The sequence below is a fragment of the Podarcis cretensis genome, assembly GCF_951804945.1.
Source record: "Podarcis cretensis genome assembly, chromosome: 18".
Lineage (NCBI taxonomy): Eukaryota > Metazoa > Chordata > Lepidosauria > Squamata > Lacertidae > Podarcis > Podarcis cretensis.
In genome coordinates this window covers 3534708-3556515 of record NC_137188.1, presented here as the reverse complement: position 1 = coordinate 3556515, position 21808 = coordinate 3534708, and the positions used below count along the sequence as shown (strand labels likewise).

The 21808-nt window shown below is 48.1% G+C and overlaps 1 protein-coding gene across 2 annotated transcripts; it reads right to left on the bottom strand.

The window, feature by feature from the left end:
• Positions 1–424: 424 nt before the first annotated feature.
• On the bottom strand, positions 425–19869 carry JSRP1 (junctional sarcoplasmic reticulum protein 1). 2 transcript variants are annotated; one of them, XM_079960790.1, is made up of 7 exons: positions 19650–19869; positions 13944–14067; positions 13056–13102; positions 8030–8378; positions 5387–5539; positions 2881–2960; positions 425–1738 (listed from the first exon to the last, which is right to left on the bottom strand). In XM_079960790.1, the coding sequence occupies exons 2-7, from the start codon at positions 14044–14046 to the stop codon at positions 1175–1177; spliced, it is 1296 nt and encodes a 431-aa protein (XP_079816916.1). In that variant the 5' UTR covers positions 14047–14067; positions 19650–19869; the 3' UTR covers positions 425–1174. The 2 variants fall into 2 exon arrangements, with proteins under 2 accessions (XP_079816916.1, XP_079816915.1); XM_079960789.1 differs by lacking the exon at positions 19650–19869 and adding an exon at positions 19310–19476.
• Between the last annotated feature and the right edge of the window lie 1939 nt (positions 19870–21808).

Here is a 21808-nt window from a genome sequence, read left to right as displayed (position 1 = left end):
ACCGGCAATTTCTTTCCTGGGCATGGAACTTCCACTGGGCGGTTATGTCTCTCCCTCTGTACTGCCTGTGATCTGAGCCAAAAGGTATATGAAAAGTATTCTGTGACTAATCCTTAAAAAAGGTCCGGAACTCTGGGGGGAATTCAATACTCCATCCCTAGAAAAAGGTTGGCCCTCATGCATGTTCATTTCATCAAATCTGGCCCTCTTTGAAAAAAGATTGGACACCGCTGCTCTATTTGGAAGAGGCATCTCTGTCCTGGTGGCAGGAAATGCCTCTTCTGAATAGAGCAGTATTGGGAAAATCTGTGCCCCTTCAGGTGCCCTTAAGTTCCACCTCCCAGCAGCCCCAGAAGGCAGAATTTCCCAATGGTCAGGGATCCTCAGGGGATCGTCGCTGCGTGGAAGAAAAAGAAGAGTATCCTACATGTCTGAAACTTTTATTTAACAGATGTATTATAAACAGATTTAAGCCAAAAGGGTGGGGAGAAAAGAGAAGAGTTCTTTTAAGGGGAAAAAATAGAGAAAATTGGCTGGAGAATAAAAGGTGGGGAGCTGAATTTAAGACTGCAGACACGATGAATGGAGAGGAATCAGGATCTGCACCACCTCTGAAAACTGCTTTGTGACAGAGGAGGAATGGATGGTTCAATCTGTCTTTTTTTTTTCAGGCACTGATGTATGGGGTGTGGATGTGTGAGCCAACCCCACTGCTTATGGGGTGAGATCTCAAGGTTTTTTTTGGGGGGGGGGTCTTCCATCTACCAAAGCAGCAGAGTCTAGCACAAAGGCCTCATTGTCCATCACAAGCTGGTTTAGCAAACACTGCAACTTCTCCTTGCCGTTGCGGGGCGCCTCCCCCTGCCCCGTTATTTGGGGGGGGGGGAGGTGTGAACACCCAAAAAAAGAGAGAAGAAAATGGGGGGTGGGAGAGGCTTTCTTGAGGTCAGAGGTCAGAGGGATCTCCTGGGCTGGGCAGACAAGTCCTTGGCCGTGGCCCAAGATCCCTCTGCAGGTGGCAGGGCCTCGGTATTACGTGTCTGGGAAGTGGGACCAAGGGGTAGTTTGTGAGACGCAAACAAGCGGGTCTCGAACTGCTCAAGAGTCGCCTGGGCCCGCTTGTTTGAGGGCACAGGGGGCGTTTTGGAGATCTGCTTCCCACGGCGGAGGGGTCTCAGTCGTGCCGCCTGGCAGGCTTCTGCAGGGGGAAGAGCGGGCGCTGCACCCGCAAGGGCTTCCGGCCTCTCTGCTCGTGGGAGTGGGCCTTGTGGTCCCTCTCTTTCCCGCGGTCGCGCCCGTCCTTGGGGCGCCCCTTCCCTTCCTCATGCTTGTGAGCCTTGGCCTCGAGTTTGGGTTGCCGACTCCTCCTCTCCTCACGCTGCTCTTTCCGCTTCCCTTCCCGCCGAGGCCGCTTGCTGCGAACAGGCTCCTCCTCCTCTTCCTCCTCTTCCTCTAGGTCCTTGCGACCTTTCTGGGACTTCTCCTTGGAGACCCTCTCTCTCCGGGTAGCTTTCTCCGGCCTTTTCTTCTGCTTGACTTTAGCTCCTCCCCCTCCCTCCTCTGGCTCCTCCTCCTCTTCTTCTAGCTCCTCCTCCTCCTCTGGCTCCTCCTCTTCTTCAGTGGGCTCCTCCTCTTCGACTTCGAGGCTTTCCTCTTCTTCTTCTTCCTCCTCCTCGATGTCAGGCGGTTCGTCCATGTCCGACCAGTTCAGCCACCTCTCATAAAACCAGAGTTCTTCCTGGAATGGGAAGAAAACACACAAACACACACAGCGGGTGTCACCAAAAACAGCCTCCGGACGTTGTGGGCCCACAACTCCCATCACTGCTGGGCGTCCAGCAATATTTGGAGGGAGACAAGTCTAAGAAAAAGCTATTATTCTGCCTCGAATACTGCTTTAGCAGCTTGAGGCCACAAAGTAGTCTATACATTTGTTAAATAAATGCATTTGTTAAATAAAGAAATGCATGAATGCCTTGTGGTGTCTTTGGCAGAGGAAAGGGCTCAGGATTGAACCCTACACAAATCTTGAGGGGAGTCCCTAAGGCAGTTGGGTGACGCCTTGTGTGTCTCCTTCTGGCAACTCCTGCAAGCCAAGCTGGTGCCAAAGGTCTTCCACTGTGTTCCTTTGGACCCCATCAGTGAGGCTGAGGGGGGGGGGGTCTTGTCGTCTGAGCAGCCCAGGAACCCCAGACACACTGCCCAGGATTGTGCCCCAGGGAGGGCTCTTCAGTGCTGCTGTCACAGCAGTTTGACCACCCCCTGATGCCAGCAGTTGTTGTTATTATTATTATTATTATTATTATTATTATTATTATTATTACCCCACTCATCTGGCTGGGTTTCCCCAGCCACTCTGGGCAGCTCCCAACAGAATTAAAAGCACAATAAAACATCAGAACAACAGCAGCAACAACAAAATAAACTTAAATCTGGAGGGCATCAGCTTTTCCCACCCCCCGCTCCAGGATGAAGCGTTCTCCCTAGATGGGTGCTGGCCGAGGGCCAATTGCAGTGGGTGGGGCCCCAATTCAGCATCCTCCACCGTGGATGGGCACAACTTGCTTTGCTGGAATTGGGCATACAGTGGTGCCTCGCAAGACGAAATTAATTCGTTCCGCGAGTTGCTTTGTCTTGCGATTTTTTCGTCTTGCGGAGCGCGGATTCCCCGGGTATTAACGGTTTTACGAAAAAGGAAGCAAACCCGCAAGACGTTTTCGTCTTGCGAAGCAAGCCCATAGGGAAATTCGTCTTGCGAAGCACCTCGAAAAACAGAAAACCCTTTCGTCTAGCGAGTTTTTCGTCTTGCGAGGCATTCGTCTTGCGGGGCACCACTGTATTTTCCTGCTTTCCATCCACCCGTTCGTCATCTCAACTCACCGCTTCCCCAACGCTGCCGTCTTGAGATGTCCAAGCGCTCAGCTCGGCCTCGAGGATTTCCCCGCCATAGTCAACAATGTCTGTGGGAAAGGAGAGGCGACCTTCGATGTGCTCCAATACCAAAAAGTAGATGCACTTTTTTTGGCGGATGTTGCAAATCTAGGAATCGGCCGCATCCTCCATCTCTGAGAACCTAGTCCGAGCTGCTTCATAGCTGAAGCAACATCTCCCTTTTAGCCACAGAAACCAGTCTTCCTGAATTAGGGGGAAATGGGGATTGATCCTAGTTGGTGCACTTTGGGACTGGTTGGAGGGAAGGCAGGGAGCCTGACAGCAGGTGGCGCCAGAGACAACAGCAGGCAGAACTCACTGATTCTGGTTGGCACTGATTCTGGTGGAGCTGGATGAGAGTTTGAGAGCTGCCACCTATGTGCCCATGGGAAGCTACTCAGAGAAGGGTGTCGATCAGGCCTGCTTGGATCAGGGCCAGGCTGAGAGGCAGGAAGGAGTGGAGCTTGCAGATCCTACTCTGAGTTGCTTCCTTGCTGAAGCAACATCTCCCACTGAGCTCCATGCTTCAGCCTTCCTGGACCCAGAGCCAGTGTTAGAAACACAGATATAACCTAGGTGCCAAATGGCTCCTTGAACCAGGGTTACAGTCGCCAAATTGGAATGTCTACTTTGGGGGCAAAGTCTTATTTTTCAAATGATGGACTAACTGTGATTGGTTCTCAGTTCAGAGGACAACTTTGAGCTCAGTTAAGAGCTTTGAGAACTTAAAAAAGAAAAGTCACTTTACCTAGTTCACATATCTATTGGCCTATTCTGACCCCTTTTTCTTAATGGAGACACAGACCATTCATAACGCAGGAATATTCTTCCCAACTCTGAGCAGGGCAGTGGGGGAAGCCAAGACAAGTGACAACAATTCACTATAACGATGTTCACTGCTACTGCTCAGGTGGCACTGAAAAAGCATTTTGGTTCCAGAAATTCGTTCTGATTGTGCGGATAAAATATAATGGATAAAATTCTACAGGATGGGACCTTAGTGTGTGAAAACAGGATCCCCAGATGGTGGAGACGTCAGGCACCATCCTGGCACCCAGGTCGCAAGTGGCCGATATCCAGGTGCAAAAAGCGCCTGGTGCCTGGCTAATTTCGAACACTGCCTGGAGGAATCCTCTGGAGAAGAGGAGCCTTCTGTTCTTGACTGGCCAACAAGGCAGACACCTGGAACAAGTTCTACTCAGAGTAGCACCCCCTCCTCACTCCCAAAATAGATCTGAGACAGTGATTCCCAAACCACTTCCTTGCCTCAAAAAAAATTAATCCCCAGAGCCTGCTACCTTATACAGTGGACGTTCAGGTTGCGTATGTGATCCGTGCGGGATGCATGTTTGCAACCCGCGTCTGCACATGCGCGGGTTGCGATTCGACGCTTCTGTGCATGTGCAACCGCCGAAACCCGGAAGTAACCCGTTCCAGTACTTCTGGGTTTCAGCGGTCCGTAACCCAAAAAAACGCAACCTGAAGCGGCTGTAACCCAAGATATGACTGTAAAAGTGTTATTCAGAATGGATTTGTGTCCAGATTTTCACTTTCTGAAATATGGCAACACTATCCAGTGCCCCTTTGATGCCCCCTCGCTTCTTAGCTCCCCCCTAGGTAATCCCAACGTCTCCCACCCAGGGGGCAGTAGCACCCGCTCTGGGAACCACTGATCTGAGGTAGAATAGAATCTTAGAGTTGGAAGGGACCCCCGAGGGTCATCCAGTCCAACCCCCTGCAGTCCAGGAATATGCAGCTGTCCCTTGCAGGGATCAAACCTGCAACCTTGACATTACCAGCACCACACTCTAATCATACTCTGAATATGACTAACAAGGCAGAATTTGTGCAGCGCTTATTTTTTTTGAACCATGAAGACTAGAAACTTGTGGTTTGGCTGCAACTTGGATAGGACCCCAAGCCCTTTTACTCCTGCGTCCCACTCAATAAATGTGGGGTTTTCCTAATTGCAAAAGGGGGTCCCTGAACAGAAGGAGCCCACTACCCAAGGGGACAGCTCAGCTGGTTGGAGCGTGGTGCCAATAACGCCAAGGCTGCAGGTTCGATCCCTGCCTGGGGCAGCTGCCTATTCCTGCCTAGAATAATTCAAGGGTCAGCAAACTTTTTCAGCAGGGGGCCGGTCCACTGTCCCTCAGACCTTGTGGGGGGCCGGACTACATTTTTTTTGGGGGGGGATGAACAAATTCCTATGCCCCACAAATAACCCAGAGATGCATTTTGAATAAAAGCACACATTCTAATGTAAAAACACGCTGATTCCTGGACCATCCGCAGGCCAGATTTAGAAGGCGATTGGGCCAGATCCGGCCCCCGGGCCTTAGTTTGCCCACCCATGGACTAAACGATCTTCACAGTGCCTTCCAACTCTACAATTCTATGATTCTCTGTTCCAGTAAGCAGCTGGTCATATCCTGAAACCGCTCTTCTCCCTTACCTTGAACCACCTGGCAGCTGACGCTGAGGAGGGCGAGGCAGGAGGCGACGACGAGGCATTTGTTCAGGGTCAGGCCCTCCCAAGGGAGCGTGTCCTTTGTTGGCCCTGCAGTGTGGGCCTCTGCTTTCCTCTTAGCCGGGACGGTCTTTGTGGCTTCCAGGAGAGAACAGAGAGAGGGAGAGAGTTGGGCACACTTGACCAGCCTGCTGGGACCCAAAGGCCGTTTCTGGTGGGTCCATCATGGGGGGGACACATTCTGAGGGTCACATGGTGGCGGTGGGAGGGGCCAGAGGCCTCCAAAGTGTGTGGGAGAGGGTCACTAGGATGTTCAGAAGAGCAATGCTGGACCAGGTGAAAGGTATCCTGTCATCTTGGTGGTCACTCGGACTCCTCCGGGGGAATCCACAGGAGAGCAAGAGCACCAGGGCTGGACGGTATCTGGTTTTCAACACCGCGATACATCACCAGCTAAACATCGCAATACGCCAATATATCACAATGTCTGGAATAAGGGTGGAACTGTGTAGAGGCAAACAGGAGGGCTGGGCAATATCTGGCATCACCAGCTAAACATTGTGAAATATAATATCACGATGTCTGAAATGAAGAAGGAACTGTGTAGAGACATTGGCCGCCTTCACGGTTTCTCCTACATCATGATTTTTGCATCACACACACGACATGATTCGTGATATATTGCCAGGTCACAAATTATGCAACCAATATCATGACCCAGAAACTCCAGCGGGTGCAGAATGCCGCGGCGAGGCTCCTTATGGGGTCCTCGCCGTGGGATCACATTCACCCAGTGCTATACCAGCTGCACTGGCTCCCAGGGGAGTACAGGATCAGGTTCAAGGTGCTGGTTTTGACCTTTAAAGTCCTCCCCTTTCCCCCCTATTATGTTTTTACTGTGATTTTATTTTATTGTTAACCGCCCTGAGCCCGGCTCTGGCCGGGGAGGGAGGGGTATAAATAAAAATTATTATTATTATTATTATTATTATTATTATTATTATTATTATTATTGTCAGGGGCTCAGGAGCAGAAGCACAGGGAAGAGGGGAGATAGAGAGCGAAGGGGAAGAATCTGAGGGCAGCGTAGGAGAAGATGACAGTGGCCCGAGAGATTCCATGAGCCTCTCCAGCGAATCGGAAGATTCACAGAAGGGGGCGCCGGTGGCCAGGGCAAGGGGGGTTCCAAGGGGGACACTCCAGAAGCAAGGGGCCAGCGGGGACTCCCAGAGCAGCAGTTGGAGATCAGGACCAGCTTCCCCACCTGAGCATAGTGGGGGGGAAGAGTCCCAGGTATCGGGGGTAGCGTCTCCCCCAGCAGGGAGAGAAGAGGAGTCAGGGCTGACCACGCCTCCATCGGAGAGTCAGGCAACGGAGGGGAGGTCAGGTCCGGCTAGCATCCCGGAAGAGGGAAGCAGTGACAGAAGCAGTGTAACGGTCAGGAGGAAGGTCACTGGGTTGGCGCGAGAGCCAAGTTCAAAAGTACAGGTGCGCGGGGCAGCAGAGAACGAGGATTGGGAGCTGGGTCCTAAAGCCCGCCGGAGACAGGGGGAGGAGTCAGGGGACTCAGCGTCAGAAGAGTCCAGAAAGGGGAATGCCCCAGCGGACAGGAGGACCCAGAGGAGAAGAGAGCAGAGGAAGAGGTGGAGCAGGGCGAGAATCTTAAACTGGTGTCAGGGGGGAGGAGATTCAGACGGAACTTCGGCGGTCTAGGGTTTAAGACGTAGAGCTGCGCGCTACGGCTTTGGAATGGAAACTGAACTTCAATAAAGACTTTTGTATATAACCACGACCTGGCGTTGGTCCTCTGTGAGCTGGGACCTTGGGCAGCTCTGACAATTATTATTATTATTATTATTATTATTATTATTATTATTATTATTATTATTTGAAACCAATTTCGGACAATCTATTGCCCAGCCTTAACACACATCATGATTTGTGATATTTTGCCAGGCCAAAAAATTATGAAACCAATATCATGCTATGGACTTTGAACCAGTTTTGGATGATATATTGATATATTACCCAGCCCTAATGAGCACAAGTGCCGCCTTGTTTGTGTTCCCTGTTGCTCATCTCCCTTGTTCCCCATCCCTCTTAGTTGTTCCCCGCCCTCCAAACCAAGAAAGCTGTCTGGACAGGCACACACACATGCTACAAGGAGGAAATGACCTTGAGGACTAGCCTCTTCCTGTAGTTTTAAGGGAAAGGCCACAACGCAGAACAGCTGCTCTGTATGCAGTATGTCCTGGGTTCAATCCTCAGTGTCTCCCAGTAAGGCTGGGAATGCCCCCTGTCTGATATCCTGGAGAGAGGTTTCCTAGTTTAAATCGGCTCAGAACCATGAAGGAAAGGACCATAAACTCATGCAGAAAGTCCCAAAATCTCCAGGTTGGGCTCAGAAAGATTCCATTATCTGAAACCAGGGAGAGCTGCTGCCAGTCGGTGTAGGAATAATGGTCCGACTCGGTCTAAGGAAGCTGCTAAAGTGAAGGTTGGAAACCCACCTTCCTGCCCCCTGGCCTTGATCCAAATCCAGCCCCCAAGTCCTTGCAATTTCTGCCTTTACAAGTAGGAAGCAATGCTGTCGTCACGCGTGCATCCGGCCCCAGGGAAACCGCATACCTGCTGGAGCTGCAGGCCGCACTTTCTCTGCCGGCTTCTCTGCCCGCGCCGCCTTCTCAACTCGGGGTGCCTTTTCCACTCGGGGAACCTTCTCAGCCACCTTGTCCATCCCGGAGGTTTTTTCTGCTCGGGGCGTCCTCTCGACCACCCTTTCAGCCCGCAGGACTTTTTCCGCCACTTGCTCGGCTCTGGGCTGTTTTGCGGGGACCTTCCTGGGAGCCAGGGGCTCCTCCGCTTCCAGCGATGGCTCGGGAAGCGTGGAGGAAGCTGCTTCTCCGATGCTGTCCACGAACTCATCGAGGTCTTGCTCGACCACGTGAAGCCTGTCTACATCTTTCCTCTCTATACCCTGAAGTGGGAGGAATTCCAGTGGCTTATTTCATCTGAACACTGAAGACGTCCTCTAAGCAGTTTTCTAAAATAATACATACTATGGGCTCATAAATCATAGAATTGTAGAGTTGGAAGGGACCCCAAAGGTCATCCAGCCCAACCCCCTGCAAGGCAGGAATCTCAGCTAAACCATCCAGGACAGATGGTCACCCAGCTTCTGTTTAAAAACCTCCAAGGAAAGATAGTCTACCACCTCTTTTTCACTGCCAAACAGCTCTTACCATGAGAAATTTTTGTTTAGTCGGAATCTCCTTTCTTGTAACTTGAAGCCATGGGTTCGAGTCCTACCCTCCGGAGCAGGAGAAAACAAGCTTCCTCCATCTCCCATGTTACAGCCCTTGAGATATTGGAAGATGGCTATCCTATCTCCTCTCTGTCTCCTCTTTTTCAGGCTGAACACACCCAGCTCCTTCAATCGCTCCTCACAAGGCTTGCTTTCATTAATCATCTTGGTCTCACTCTTCTGCACACCTTTTGGCTTTGTCAACATCTTTTTAAAATTGTGGTGCCCAGAATTGGACACAGTAGTAAGCTGATTTCTTCCCCAGAAATCCATGTGAATGACTCTTCATTATTTTCAATATTTGCATCCCATGTTAGACAACGGGGGGGGGGGGGGACACAGGAGCCCCCCATTCCTCATCTAAGTAAAGGTAAAGGGACCCCTGACCATTAGGTCCAGTCGCGGACGACTCTGGGGTTGCGGCGCTCATCTTGCTTTATTGGCCGAGGGAGCCGGCGTTCAGCTTCCGGGTCATGTGGCCAGCAGGACTAAGCCGCTTCTGGCGAACCAGAGCAGCGCACGGAAACGCCGTTTACCTTCCCGCTGGAGCAGTACCCTATTGATCTACTTGCACTCTGATGTGCTTTCGAACTGCTAGGTTGGCAGGAGCAGGGACCGAGCAACGGGAGCTCACCCCGTCGTGGGGATTCGAACCGCTGACCTTCTGATCGGCAAGTCCTAGGCTCCATGGTTTAACCCACAGCGCCACCCGCGTCCCATCCATTCCTGATCTAGGAAGTAGCATTTCTCTGCTGCATGGAGGAAATGGAACAATGCCTCTATTCCGAAGAGGCCTTCTCTAAAGAGAGGGGAATGCATCTTCTTCTTCCATCAGGGATGGGGAAACCTGTCTCCCTCCAGGTGTTGCTGTTTTCTGACTCCCACATGGTTCTCCCCCCCCCATTTTATCCTCACAACGCCCCTGCAAGGTAGGTTAAGGTGAGTGGCCCAAGGCCCACAAGCAAATGGATGAGCATGGGGGTGGTGGGATTCAAATCCTGGTCTCCCCATCTCTAAACCAACCACTGCATCTCAACACAGGGATAACAATTTCTGGCACGATACCTCGTGCTGCTAAAAGTCAGAGAGAGATTTCCAGGCGGGACTTGGAGAAGAGATCAAGAGCAATCTCCTTTCAATTTCAAGGATGCTGTCGTGAAGGTTCACGGCTCTGTAGAACAAATTGCACAATAGCAGCCTTTGTGTGCGTGTGTCCGTTTGATTGGAATTTCAGGGTCCTTGGCTGCTGTTTTCAGCCTGCCTCAGATAAGATGTTCGGCATTGTGGGTTGTGCAACTTGGGGAGCGGGAATTTGGTTGTCTTAACACACACACACACGGGAGAATGCTCTTCTGTTTGATTCTTGCTTTTGTTTTGTTTTTCCCCAGTAATTTTTATTAATTTTTTCCAAATATCTTAAACACAGTACAGCCTAACAATATTATTCTCCTTTCAACCTATATCTTATCCAAACTAACTTCCCTCCTACCTTCCTCTGGCTTCTCTACATTGCTCTTACTTAAGTGTGATTACTCTATATACATTCTATAAATGTCTCTAATTCCTTAATAATTTTTTGTATTATACATTCCTTATTACATTACAGCATTACACTGATGGGAAGTTTTGCTTCTGCACATGACTCTGGCAAACCGCTCGAAGCTGAAGCGTTCCTTCCTCACCCACCCTAGAATGTTTAGTTCACATTGAGTTCATGAAACATTGTACCCTGACCTGTTCTCAATGCATGGTTAACCACATCTACGGAATGCGATAGTTATGTTCTTTTAAGTCTTGCTATATCAATCACTAGTAATAGTTTAATAAGGAGGTTTTCATACCTGTCCAATTCTGTGTTCCCTTTCCCAACCTTTAATCTATTGATGATTAATGCCTATATACAACCCTTGCATTGTATTCGTGGTAACCAATCAGCAACAAGCACATATGTGGCAATGCTGTAATATTCAATAAAAGGGACTCCCCGAGACATGCTCGAGAGATGCCTCCCATATGACACTCGTCATTCGTCTGTCGTTTATTTCAACCCAACATCTTGTGGTCTAGCCAAATGTTTGCAATAAACGTTATGAGTTTTATTTCAGTCCTGTGAGTGTATTTATTTATGTACAGTTTTCTCTAAGCATACCATAAATTTGGACCATTCTTTCTGGAAATTCTCCATCGTCCTGCTGTCGGATTCTTGCAGTTAGCCTTGCTATTTCTGCATACTCTTGGTTCTTGCTTTTGGGCTTCCCAGGATGCTAGACTAGAGGGATCAGAGGCCTGAACCAGCAGGCTTCTGTGTGCGTTATACAGGGTTGACTAATGACATCACAGACTCATTGAGTGGGAAGGGACCCTGAGGATCATCTAGCCCAACCCCTTGCAATGCAGCAATCTTTTGCCTCATATGGGACTTGAACCCACCACCCTAAGATTAAGAGTTTCATGCTCTTATCAGCTGAGCTACCGAGAGTTTGGGGAAAGGGCTATAGCTAATTGGGAATGCACATCATTTGCATTCAGAGCTGGCACAAGACAGCTTTCTTGGTTTTGAAATAAAAAAATTAAGGTCATATATATATATATATATATATATATATATATATATATATAAAATAAATGTTCATAAATGTACCAAGCAAACACGCACATAAACATGTCTGAAGCAGCACAGGAAAACAGCCCTGAAAGCAATTTCTCTGCAAGGTCAAGGAAAATGGAAAAGCCTCCCCATTGTCTTTTCCTTCACAAATCCTGTCTTAAGGGTATGTCTGGGTATGAATAGAGTGAGCCTGTGACCTGGCTCAGGAACTAAGTGTCATTACAAAAGACTGGCCAGGCTCTCCAGGGTATCCAATCAAGCGAGCATTAACAGGTAACCTGCCAGACAGGAGGTAAACAACGCACTCAGATTTCTGTTGTAGACCACCCTTTCTGTGATGTAGGTATGATGTGTCAGGGGGTGGTCTTGGACTCCAGGGCAGGGAATTTAAAATGTCTATATAAGGGCAGACCCACATTGGTTCAGGATCCTCCTCCTCCTCTTGCGTGTGAGGAGAGCACCCTGTTGCAACAGATCAATAAAGATCAGGCTTACTAGCTGCTTTGCTTCTCAGTATTCTCTGACTGGCCTCTGTTATTTCCTCCGGCCGATGGAGAACCTGCAAAGGACTCTAGAAGGGCTCTTGTGGCCCCCATAAGGGAATAAGGGCAGATTTTCATTTATTACAGTTTCCTACTTCAAGCCAGTTCCTTGAGGACTAGAATCTTGCTCTATCCCAGGAACAGCTGCAAGGAGGGAGGAGGGAGGACAAGGTTCAAAAATCAGCTCAGCCACAAACCAGCTGCCTGAGCTGATTTTACAGGACAGCTTGTCCTTAGGCAGAGACTGGTGAGCTCACACAGGAATGATGTTGGGACAGGCTGCCAAGCGTCAGTCTCTCCTCTCGAGGGACAGGACAGATTCTGTTTTCTCGTAATTATCATCATTATTTCATCTATTAATTGCTTCCTACGAAGTTGGTGCTGGGAATCTCTTTGAGGGGGTTCGTCGGGAGCAATTGATAAATGAAACGATGATGGTAACAAGAAAAAGAATCCCCTCCGTCCCCTGCAAGGAGAGATCATGCTTTAAAAAAATAAACAAATTAACACCAAATTAATGCAAATTTAATGCAGATTTAAAAGTTGACTTCCCGCCCCACTGCCTGATGTTTCACTGTTGCTGCTCAATATTACAAACATTTCCAAATTACGTTTTAAAAAAACCTGAAGGATTCACTTCCACCTGGAGCTAGATTGGAGTTAGACTTGATGGCAGGATTTAAATAAACATCCACATTTTCAGCATCAGAAAATGTTTAGAAGATAGTGAAATAGGATGGTGTATTTAATTTAATTTTTATGTTTTTAGGTTTGATGTTACGTTATTAACAACTTTTTCTGTTGAGAGATAGCAAAGTGGGTGAAAAGATAAACAAACCAGAAGCGCAAGTTGGGGGAAGCCCCGGAGGGGAGGGAGGAATATATAGTAAATGTTAAGAAGTTGAGATGTATGTAATAAATGAAAAATAAAAATTAAAAACAAAAACAAAAACTACAGTTCCCGTGATCCTTTGGGGGAATAATAATAATAATATTTTATTTATATCCCGCCCTCCCCAGCCAAAGCCGGGCTCAGAGCGGCTAACAACATTAAAATGATACAACATTCTAAAATAATAATAAAATTTTATTTAAGTTGCAACTGTTAAATGCTGCTTTCAATGTGAGGTGTGGATGTGGGCCGAGAGAGGACCCAGGAAGCAAGGGTCTTAAAGCATTGCCACACGCAATCGTACTTACGTTTGGGGTGCTGTTGATCTCTTCTTTACTTACTGGTATTGCGGCATCTGTTAAAGAAACACACCCCAATTAGCATTGCTTTAATGGTGGGACCAGCGCTGAGATGATGGGGGAGACGATGATCATGGCCAGGTGAGGAGAGACTGACTGGCTTTCTTCTTTCCTCCTCCTCTCTCCTTCCTTTTGTGTCATGTCCATGAGATTAAGAGCTTGGGGGCTGGCTTATCTTTTAATACCTGTATACAACAACGCTCCTGAACATCAGGTGCAGGAGGGGAGAGGCTCTCGTGCCCAGATGTTGCTTGTGGGTTTCCCACAATGGGCCCCTGAGAGAACAGGATGGTGGACAAAGATGGGCCTTTGGCCGGACCCAGCAGCCTCGTCTTCTGTTCTCATTGTGCTATGTACTGAGTTGAATAGGATCCAGAATGCAGCAGTCTGATTGGTCCTAGAACAATAGGATCCAGAATGCAGCAGTCTGACTGGTCCTAGAACAATAGGTCCCAGAATGCAGCAGTCTGATTGGTCCACAGGAGCCACCCAATCCAACTCCAGGTGGAAGTGAATCCACAACCTGATTGGCCTACAGGAGAATCCCAGAATTAGCCAATCACGTGGGGCCCATTGTGTAAATAATGTATATAAAGCAGACATTCTGGGGGAACTTCCATTCCTCCTCACCACCATGAGCTGAACAAAGAGCATGAAATCCACTCTCCACTCCGAGTATATTTCACTGGCGACGAAGGTGGGATTCGAACACACGCTCGCATAGTATATTTCACATGTTCTTCTGAAAGGGCGTAAGTTGCTTAGGTTCCCTGAGCCATGCTCATATCCCTGCACTGCAGGGTCCCTTCCAACTCTACAATTCTATAATTAAAATACCTTCTTTTATCTCTTCCTTCAATGGCTTCTGGACCGGAGGCTCTTTCCGAGAATCTGGAGACTCCTCGCTCCGCTCCAGGATCTCGCAGGGACCTGTCGCCATGTCGTCGCTGAGGAACCCTTGCTAAACGCAACAAGAGGAACGAGGCAGAGATCTGTCGTCAGCATCCCGACCAGGTTAAGTCACGAAACAAGGGACTGGAGCCGTGCAAATCCCAGTTGGACTGCAACTTTTGCTCACGCTGTCTCTGAACAACTCTCAGTACCATTAAACTACAAGATTCATTGGGGCAGAGAGTTGAAATACGGCTCTTTAAAGTGCTCCAAGGCTGCTTTCAATGCATAGTGCAAAGGGGGCCTTTATTGATCCACTCAAGCAGGGGTCAGCAAACTTTTTCAGCAGGGGGCCGGTCCACTGTCCCTCGGACCTTTTGATGGGCCAGACTATATTTGGGGGGGGGGGATGAATGAATTTCTATGCCCCACAAATAACCCAGAGGTGCATTTTAAATAAAAACACACATTCTATTCATGTAAAAAAAAATGCTGATTCCTGGACCGTCCGTGGGCCGGATTGAGAAGGTGATTGGGCCAGATCCGGCCCCCGGGCCTTAGTTTGCCTACCCATGATCCACTGTTTGTGTGTCTGGAGGCAGTTGGAGGATGGATGGTGGCTAATGGACTGAGGTTACTGTTTTGGGGGGACAGGGGGTGGACAGGTGTGGGGGACCCCCTGGTCCTGAAAGTGGTAACTGTGCCCCCGGAAGGACCAGGTGCGCAGCCTGGGGGTCATTTTGGACTCACAGCTGTCCATGGAGGCGCAGGTCAATTCTGCGTCCAGGGCGGCTGTCTACCAGCTTCATCCGAGACCCTATCTGCCCGCGGACTGTCTCGCCAGAGTGGTGCATGCTCTGGTTATCTCCCGCTTGGACTACTGCAATGCGCTCTACATGGGGCTACCTTTGAAAGTGTCTCGGAAACCACAACTAATCCAGAACGCAGCAGCCAGACTGGTGACTGGGAGCGGCCGCTGGGATCATATAACACCGGTTCTAATGGTCCCTATTTTCATCTGAGAAATGTTGGAGGGTACGGGGTTATGCGACCCCCGAGCCAAGGAGATAAGTAACTGCACAACCTTTAGGAGATGTCTGAAGGCAGCCCTGGATAGAAAAGGGTTTTCTAAAAATGTTTAATGTTTTATTATAATGTTTTTGTATATGCTGGAAGCCACCCAGAGTGGCTGGGGCAAATAATAAAATTATTATTATTAAGGCTCCTGTCCCAAAAGTGGAAAATTGGTTCTAAGTCTAGGAGATTCCTTTTTTTAAAATACCGAGTCCTGTTGGAGAGGTGGGGCAGCTGAAGGTGGGCGGGGGGTGGGGGTGGTGAAAGTAATATCCCAGGGCCTTAAACGGCAGTCTAGTTTCCACCCCACCTCTCCTGGAAGATGCCATAGCCTTCATTCACACTCGGATATGTCAAACCAGAGCCTTGGCTGTGCAGTCATCGTCAAAAACCCCATGGCAGCCTTCTAAGAATAGGGATCTGAAACCCAGCACGCTGGACACCGTCCAACCTGCAAAACGAGCAGCCCCATTTCCCCGTCCCGTTCACAGCCCAAGCAGGTGTTTGGAGACGCAAGAGGAGCCTCGCCACTCTCCTCCCTAGGTGCAGTGGGAAAGAGTGTGTCGGATTAGGCACCTGGGAGACCCGGGTTCGAATTCTGCCCCTGTCTCAGGCACAAGCTCCCTGGGTGTGCCTGCTTGCTCCTTTTTTAATAAACTGATTTACTAACAACAACAACAACAACAACGCGCAAAAAAAGACAAGCAATCAAAAGATTTTAAACCTTAAAGCGCCACAGCCCGGAAAGACAAAAGTACAAACATACAGCTCAGCTCCAAAGGGAGAATAAAGGATCAACTCATACAAATATAGAATCATAGAATTGTAGGGTTGGAAGGATCATTCAGTCCACCCCACCCCACCCCACCCCCCGCAATGCAATGCAATGCAGAAATGTGCGGCTGTCTCATCAGCACCACGCTCTAGCCCACTGAGCTGCCCTTTACAAATAATAAAGATTCATTAAAAAGATCAAAGCAATCTCCAGCTGCAGGCTTCATCGTTATTGAGAATAAAGGTTCTAATAAATATCTTAAGTAAGCCAGATGTTTGCATATACTGGTGGCATAAAATCGTGGCACATCCAGTGGTACCTCGGGTTAAAAACTTAATTCGTTCCGGAGGTCCGTTCTTAACCTGAAACTGTTCTTAACCTGAGGTACCACTTTAGCTAATGGGCTCTCCCGCTGCCGCCGCCACGCGATTTCTGTTCTCATCCTGAAGCAAAGTTCTTAACCCAAGGTACCATTTCTGGGTTAGCGGAGTCTGTAACCTGAAGTGTCTGTAACCCGAGGTACCACTGTATTACAAAAAAATACTTTGCTTTTACGAGATGTTTTTGGAGAAGGGCAATTCCCCAACAACCCAGCAACCCATTCCAACAATCCAAATGATTGATTATCAATTATTATGATTACTGATGGCATTTATATGCCCCCTTTTTCTCCAAGAATTTCCAGGTGTTGCACCTGGTTGTTCCCTTCACAACAGGGTAGGTTAGTCTGGGAGGCAGTGACTCAAACTCAGGCCTCCCATGTCCTAGTCTGTTGTCCCTCTCATCTTAGCCTACTCCACAGAGTGGTTGTGTGAGGACTATATGGAATTGGCTGAGATGACTGGCAGAATCCGGGACCAGGGAGAAGAGTCAGTGGAAGAAGATTGGAAAAAAATTAAAGTATATCTTCAAAAATATTGTAAAATTAAGGACTGTTAGAAAGATGTTGGAAAAAGAAAATGAGATGGTTTTGGTTGAAATGACATAAAGGACTAAGTAAAGATGAGTTGATGAAATTGACGAAAGAGAGGACGATAAACTGTAATATATTATATTAAATTACTCAAATGAAAATAAGGTTGGAAGCATTTGCTGAAATAACGATTTGATTTAGAATACAAAACTGGGAGGTGAGAGGAGGTCAAGGAAATAAGTAAAGGAAGAAAGTTATGTAAAGGTTTAATCAGTTCTTCTTATTTTTTAAGTGGATGTATTTTTTTTTCTTTTTTAGTGTTGTTATTTCTTTTTGTATTTTGTATTTTGTATTTTGTATTTTGTATTTTGTATTTTTCTTTTCTTCTTTTTGTTATTCTTAAATTCTGAATAAATATTATAAAAAAAACAACAGAGTGGTTGTGTGAGAATGAAACACGGAGGGGGTGAAGATTCTGCATGGTGCTTTGAGCAGCCTGGCAAAAGGGCAATACAGGGGTACCTCGGGTTACATACGCTTCAGGTTACAAACTCTGCTAACCCAGAAATAGTACCTCAGGTTAAGCACTTTGCTTCAGGATGAGAACAGAAATCGTGCTCCGGCGGCGGTGCGGCAGCAGCGGGAGGCCCCATTAGCTAAAGTGGTGCTTCAGGTTAAGAACAGTTTCAGGTTAAGAACGGACCTCCAGAACGAAGTAAGTACCATATTTTTCGCTCTATAAGATGCACCAGACCACAAGACGCACCTAGTTTTTGGAGGAGGAAAACAAAACAAAAAATATTCTGAATCTCAGAAGCCAGAACAGCAAGAGGGATTGCTGTGCAGCGAAAGCAGCGATCCCTCTTGCTGTTCTGGCTTCTGGGATAGCTGCGCAGCCTGCATTCGCTCCATAAGACGCACACACATTTCCCCTTCCTTTTTAGGAGGGAAAAAGGGAGTCTTATAGAGCAAAAAATACGGTACTTAACCTGAGGTACCACTGTAAAGAAATTAAGAAAACCGGAGGTGGGGAGGTTTTCAGCTTGTGGGACAGACATAATTTCTGAGCTGCCTTCTGCTGAGTCTCATGGAACAGGGAGAAAACTTGCTTTCTCCTGTTCTGGAAGGTGAGACTTGAATCTTTGGCTTAAAGTTAGAAGAAATGAGATTCCGACTCTATGATTATATGACTCTGTAAGTCAGAGCGCTCTTCCAGTCTAGCTCAGCATCACCTACAGGGGCTCTCTGAGATTTCAAGGTGGGCACCCGTCCCCAGCTCTGCCGGGCGGTGCCGGGGACTGAACCTGCCGCCTTCTGCATGCCAAGCAGGTGTCCAACGACTGCGTTATGGCCTTTCCTCTTAAAAAACAAAAGAACGGCGCAAGACTCCAGTCCTCAATCAAACCACATTCTTACGCTACTTATTTAAACTGAATATTCATTTAATTGGATCTGTGCCAGATGTGAACAAAACACCTATGGTTGTTTAACAGAAGACGTTCCCTGTATACGCTCAATCTTGGATTTTGGCAGACTTTCAGCCGCAGGTGATTCCACAGCTGAGGAGCAGGCAGTGAGAATCTCACTGTGCTCCTGACTGGGGAGGCCCAATATGGCCCATGGAACAGCACAAGACATCAAACATTAAAAACTTCCTTATTTATGTGTACAACGACAGCAGTAAGAATATTGTACAGTATGCCCAAAGATGGGAAGAAGAGGAGGTTCCAACAAAGGGAGACTGGCTTTTGAAAATGATGGCGTTTGCAGAGCTGGCAAGATTAACAGCAAAGTTTAGAGACCAAAATGAGGACGGGAGAGCTGTTACTGAGTATTTAAAGAACTACAGTACCATGTGGAGATGGAAACGCAAGCAGGATTTGAAATATGAGCATCTGAATTAATTATTGGTTAGCATAAAGCAATTTATCCTATTTTTGTAGGAGAAATGTCCTTTTGCTAGACTATGTAAAGCACATTTCTACACACACCCACACCCACACACCCACCCACCCACACACACCAATAATCCTGTTAACTGTAGCTTACTCCTCACAGAGGTGCTTAGGTTCCCAGCAAACTTACCGTTTTCCCCCATGTATAAGACTAGGTTTTTTTAACCAAAGAAATCTGTTTAAAATTGGGGCTCGTCTTATACACAGGTAGTGCTGAGGGGGTGTTTTCCTAATTTGGAGTACCCAAAAATAGGGGGCGTCTTATACATGGGGGCGTCTTATACACAGAAAAATACGGTAACTAATCAGAGTTCTCAAGATTCTTTGGTCTGTGTGTGAGTGTGCACACACACACATGTGCTTTAAATGTTCTTGGCGTCTGCGCAAGCTAAAAACTCCCCCCAAATCCTTACGTTTTTAACCTATTTGCTATTATTACATGGTTTTTTAGGATCAAGCTTTTGAATGTTGTAAAACACCTTGACTCCCTTTGGATCTTCCCAATGTCGATGGTTACTGGGCCAGGAACACATCGAGGTTAGTCTGCTTCAGAAAATGGAAATAATAACAGAGTGCAATCTATAGTTATAGATACCTTGCCAGCTTCATGCCTGCATTTGAGTTCTCAGATGGGGAACAGCCTTCGCCGCAGCTCCCAGGGAGCTGGTGTGGGGCTTTTGCGTCGACGGCTGCTGACTCAACATCAAAGCGTCACCCAAAAATAGTTTCCTTCCCCATCCCGGGCGACCCGTGGAAGGCGGCCCAGCTGGAATCTAGCCAGCGAAAGGGGAAAATGAATCTTTGGGAGATCCAGGCAGGCTGGCCGAAAGTTCGTGGGATTGTTGCAAGCAGACACGCAGACAGATGTGGTTCAGAAACCAGAAGCTGAGAGTGCCAAGACGCAGACAGACAGACAGACGGCATGCAGTTCATACCCAGGTCCTTTAAATCCGGCCGTCTGGCCTTCAGATTGTCGCCTGGATCAATCCTGCCCTCTCTCACTCTCTCTCTCTGTGTGTCTCTCTGCACAGCTGAAATATACAGCGACAGGTGTCCTTCCCTTCCGAGGAAAATTCCAGCCAATGACGGGGACTTTGCTGCAGTTTCGTTTTTCGAAAGGCAAGGGGCTTTGCCCTGGTGGGTGGGGAAGACATGTCCTCCAACATTTCTCCAATGAAAATCAGGATGTCAAGAAGAAGAAGAAGAAGAAGAAGAAGAAGAAGAAGAAGAAGAAGAAGAAGAAGAAGAAGAAGAAGAAGAAGTAGAAGTTGTCAATCTGGGCGCCCTCCAACACAAACATTAAACATTAAAAATCTTCCTTCTACAGGGCTGCCTTCAGATGTCTTCTAAAGGTTGTATAGTTACTTACCACATTAGGCTTGAAGGCCACATAACTCCCTACCCTCCAACATTTCTCCAATGAAAATAGGTATGTCCTAAGGAAAAGCAAGGAGGGACGTGGGTGGCGCTGTGGGTTAAACCACAGAGCCTAGGACTTGCCGATCAGAAGGTCGCAGTTTGAATCCCCGCAATGACGGGGTGAGCTCCCATTGCTTGGTCCCTGCTCCTGCCCACCTAGCAGTTCGAAAGCACGTCAAAGTGCAAGTAGATAAATAGGTACCGCTATGGAAGGAAGGTAAACGGCGTTTCCGTGTGCTGCTCTGGTTCGCCAGAAGCGGCTTAGTCATGCTGGACACATGACCCGGAAGCTGTACGCCGGCTCCCTTGGCCAGTAAAGCCAGATGAGCGCCGCAACCCCAGAGTCGTCCGCGACTGGACCGAATGGTCAGGGGTCCCTTTACCTTTCAGGAAAAGCGGGACATTCCAGGATCAAACCAGAAACCAAGATGGCTTCTATCAGGGCTGTCTTAAGCATATGTGGTGCCGTGGTGCAAAGATCCACCTCCCCGGTTGCCCAGTCCCAGGCACGCAGGATGTCTTGCTGGCTCAGCGTCTCGCTGGCTCAGTCGCCCCCAAACTCTTGGTGCAGAGCTGCCCACAGCAGAAGAGCCCGCTGCTGCGCTTTTTCCTGGACTTAACTCTCAGGCCTATGGGTAAGACAGCCCTGGCTTCTATAAATCTGGGACTATCCCTGGAAAATAGGGACACTTGGAGGGTCTGGGAAAAGTGACAGGGGGTGGCAAAGGACAAAGGTGCAGGAGGGAGAGGTTTCTTTCATATTGGAGCCGTTCATTCAACGTCTTGGCTTCTCGTTTTTGCTGTCTCGAATCCCCCATTTCTGTGGTGGTTTAAGAGCTGGTCCAGTGCAGTGGTTAGAGTTTTGAGCTGGGAGTGGATTCGAATCCCCCCGCAGGCCCAGGAAGCCTGGGTTTGTCCTTTAGGGGTGGTCACTGTCTCTCTCAGCCGCACCCACCTCACAGGGGTGTTGCATAGCTGTCAACGTTTCCCTTTTTTTTTAAGGGAAATTCCCTTATTCTGAATAGGATTCCTCACAAGAAAAGGGAAAAGTTGACAGCTATGGGGTGTTGTTGTGGGGGGTTAAAGGAGAACCACGTACGACACCTGGAGCTCCTTGGAGAGGAAAATGTGGGATATGAATGCAATAAAATAAAATTATATATTGAGTTGTCACCCTCTATATTCCACTCAGAGCAGACCTGTTCAAATTAACGGACCTACATTACTTCCCTACTTCCCAAAGGCAACAAGCTGATCATAGGGTTAAGATACCAACTCTAATTTTTTTACCCGCCTACCCCTTTGTTCCACCACCCACTGGGTCATGCAACATCTTCCTTGATGGAGAGTTCTGCAGAATTTGAAACCGGTACCCCAAAGCAATGAATACATTAGAAATACATATTCTGCTGTTTCTGAACCAAGGTTCTCCAATCATGTCAAAGTTCCTGTTCGGATTGGAACAGAGGGAAATTTTAAAAAGCAGATCAAGTGAAAAAACAACTCTGTCCTTCTGCAGATACCTGCACTGCAGGGGGTTGGACTAGATGACCCTTATGGTCCCTTTGGACTCAACAATTTCGCAGTTCATTGATTCCAATTAAATAGGCAGACAGCACCCTCTACTGTTGGCATCGGATGCTCTCATGTTCTGAGTAAATCACGCTGTTCTGCT

Excerpts from the sequence above, each read along its gene's own strand:
- JSRP1 (XM_079960790.1), bottom strand. The coding sequence starts at position 14,046 with ATGGCGACAGGTCCCTGCGAGATCCTGGAGCGGAGCGAGGAGTCTCCA. Across the intron at positions 13,103-13,943 it reads GAAGGAAGAGATAAAAGAAG|ATGCCGCAATACCAGTAAGT; the intron begins GTATTTTAATTA and ends TTTCTTTAACAG. Across the intron at positions 2,961-5,386 it reads CAGCTGCCAGGTGGTTCAAG|ACATTGTTGACTATGGCGGG; the intron begins GTAAGGGAGAAG and ends CCTTTCCCACAG.